This window comes from Octopus bimaculoides, chromosome 19, assembly GCF_001194135.2.
Source record: "Octopus bimaculoides isolate UCB-OBI-ISO-001 chromosome 19, ASM119413v2, whole genome shotgun sequence".
NCBI classification, from domain to species: Eukaryota; Metazoa; Mollusca; class Cephalopoda; order Octopoda; family Octopodidae; genus Octopus; species Octopus bimaculoides.
The window spans coordinates 26,511,569-26,514,621 of record NC_068999.1 but is presented as its reverse complement, the minus strand read 5'-3'; the positions used below and the strand labels follow the sequence as shown (position 1 = coordinate 26,514,621).

The following is a 3,053-nucleotide window of genomic DNA, read 5'->3' as shown; positions in this document are numbered from 1 at the left end:
GTTCATAAGAGCAAGTAGGAGTTGAAGGGATTTGTAAAGGTAGTAGAAAGAGGAAATTAGATTTTATTAGTGGGGAAAATGTTTATTTGTGTAGTTTTATGGATTTTATTTGTTATTAGTTCTTTTGACTGAAAAAATGACGCAGTGACCTAACTAATTGTATTTAGAATATTAATTCCGATTCTTTAATCCAAGAAATTTGGTATTGTGTAAATGTATGAATTTTAAACATACACACAAATAATGAATTTTAAACATACACACAGAAAATCTGCCTTTTATAGATAAGATACAGATACAGATATGCACTAGTACACTCTATGGAATTTCTACCAACTCCTTTTCAACATAACAAGCAAAGCCATTTCCCTGATAGTTGCAGGGTCCTGTCTGTTTTCTTACTCGCTAATACTTTAGTTTTTACGAAGTTAACTTTGAGGCTCTTTGATTCCAGGTTTTGCTCCCATGCCTGTAACTCTTTTCTTTACAGTCTACTACATATTCATTTATAAGAACAAGACTATCAGCATATAGGAGTTTCCATGGGCAACCAGTTTTAAACTCATCCCTTATGGCCTAGAAGACTATAATACATTGAAGGGAGCTGAGCACTGGTATTTGTAAGCCCTGTCTACACACTAATACTCACCACCATACTCATTGCTAACTCTCACCTTGCTGGAGGCATTCCTGCACATAACACATGGGTATGGCCCTCACAAGCTCCTAGCTTCCTCTGCAACCAACAGATCACTGTGCAAGGAATCCTGTCAAAGGTTTTATCCAAGTCAACAAATGCTAGGTACAGTGGCTTACTCTTAGCTAAGTACTTAGCCAAGAAAATGCTGATCTATTATTTGTTCAATAAAACCAGTGGAAAATAATTGAACAATTGAAACATTACTTGTTGCATGAAGGTTGTTTCAAGCTATCCACCTCAAAAAAGAAAAAGAAGAAAGAAAAAGAAAGCATGTGGCAAAAAGACTGCATACTGCATCCCCTAGACTATTGAATATCTGTTTGGCTCTTAAGTTTCTGATTCTGGATTCAGGGTTGAACTGAGCTTTGAGTCAAAGGTAGTACAGATTTTGACATTGAAGACCAAGATTATTGATCTTGACTGAAGATATCATGAAGCCAGTTGTTTCAGCTGTTGAAATACTTAATAAAACTGGAATATATCAATCAAATATGATTTTGTATTTCACCTCATAAAAAATTAACTGAATAATTTCATTTATTTTAGCATATAAAAAAAATTTGAAACAGCACAAAATTTATTTTTTAAATCACTGTAAATGTAATAAAACAACAGTAGTACAGCTGCAAAAAAATAATTCTTTCACCTGCAACCAAATAAACTAACACTCCTTTTTACACAACTGGGGTGGGTTTTGTCAGTGCAATACTGAAAAATATATGGATGTCAGCAAATGTCCAGCTGTGTTCCTGATCTGCTTATTGAGCTTCTTTTATTCCATTCATTCAGCTATTTATAATGTATCTAGGGAATTTGAAATTTTTTCCAGCTTCCTAAAGAATAGAATAAGAAATTATCTAGTGCACCTAAAACCATAATTTCATCAAAGGTGAATGCTTTAAGCATCATACCTTACAATTCTGCAAAAAGGGAGATAGTTAATCACCACTTCCATAATTTTTCAGCTTTGATTGCCTTCTGAAAATTTTTTTTCAGATTTATGATTTAAATATCTGAAATTATTGTTCTTCAAAAATCTGTAAAAGAAAATCTTAGAAAACATAAAAACTGAAACATTACGGAAAAGGAGAGGATTGATCTTTTCTTCTATTTCTTTTTTTATTTGTAATTTGTAGTCTACGATTATTAAAACAGATACATACGGGCGATGCCCCAGCATGGCTACAGTCCTTTAGGCTGAAACGCATAACAAAATAAAATATGAAGAAATTGTAATTTTCAGTGCACTAGATAATTTCTGACGCTATTCTATAGAAATACCCCATTTTCTCTTGCAATTTAAAAGCAGATTTTATGAATAAATACTTCAGGCTTTTAAAGGATCTTGTCTAATAAAACAGAGACAATTCTGAAGTTTAAATTCGAAAGAACCATTTCTCTTAAATTAGACATTACTTTCGAAAGCAAAAATTAGAAAGTGCGAACTAGGGGGAGTTAATTCTATAAAGTATACCTTAGCAAAGTAAAACTGTTTTGTATCGGCACATTAATTAAACAATGACTGCGTTACTAAAATGCTCCGATTTCTGAGTTCTCGGGAAACTGGTGAAGACGACCCTATTTTTCTCCAAAGGGCTGAAACTACTCGGCGTTCTTACAGCCTTGATTTAAGTAGATATCGTGATGTCGAACAAGTTTCTCATAGTTCTAGCGTGAATTGCCTCGACATTGACTTGGTGGAAGACAGATAGTATGTATTTATCACATTTCTTTAAATCCCTGCGAATAATTATAAACTTCGATCTCATTTTTTTAAAGTTCTGGCTGGTGGATGAAAGTCAGGTTGTTTATTTTTAGCGTAGGTAGCGGGAAAATATTATAATTAAGGTGTTTATTTCAGTTGATCGTTTTCATTATGTCACGATTTCAAAGAATTGTTTATATATCTCAATATTATGTGAATGCTTCCCTAATCTTATCAGTTTAATTCAGTATTGCACTTCAGATAATTTATTGTGAAACTCGATTTATTTTTATTCTACCACCACCACTTACGAAGTAGCCCAAATAACTAATTTAGCTCTACAGCTATCATTAATAAACATTACGAGTATATTTATCGAAAGGAATTATTTCTACAATAATATAAGGGCTCCTGTTCACCACTTCATGTTGAAATAGTGTAAAGTGGAAGAAGATCGAGAAATAGTGCAATGTAGAAGATCGACCCTTTTTCAGTTGCGAATTTAATTAACTCGTACTTATTTAGTATCAAGTTAGTCCTGATTGGGCTGTGATCAAAGGCATTCCAGCGGTGATCGTTCTGTTTTATTTTTTAAGAGGATTTAGGGCTGTGTTTATCTAATATCTCTCTCTCTCTCTCTCTCTCTCT

General features: G+C 33.2%; 1 protein-coding gene across 1 annotated transcript in view; it reads left to right on the top strand.

Annotated features, from left to right (window-relative positions):
• Nucleotides 1-2,169: 2,169 nt before the first annotated feature.
• LOC106877568 (DNA excision repair protein ERCC-8) overlaps nucleotides 2,170-3,053 on the top strand; it is a 17,666-nt gene continuing 16,782 nt past the window's right edge. The window contains exon 1 of the mRNA XM_014926506.2: nucleotides 2,170-2,411. Within this exon, the coding sequence (XP_014781992.1) occupies nucleotides 2,236-2,411 (176 nt within the window). The 5' untranslated portion in view covers nucleotides 2,170-2,235. The remainder of the gene's footprint in view (nucleotides 2,412-3,053) is intronic.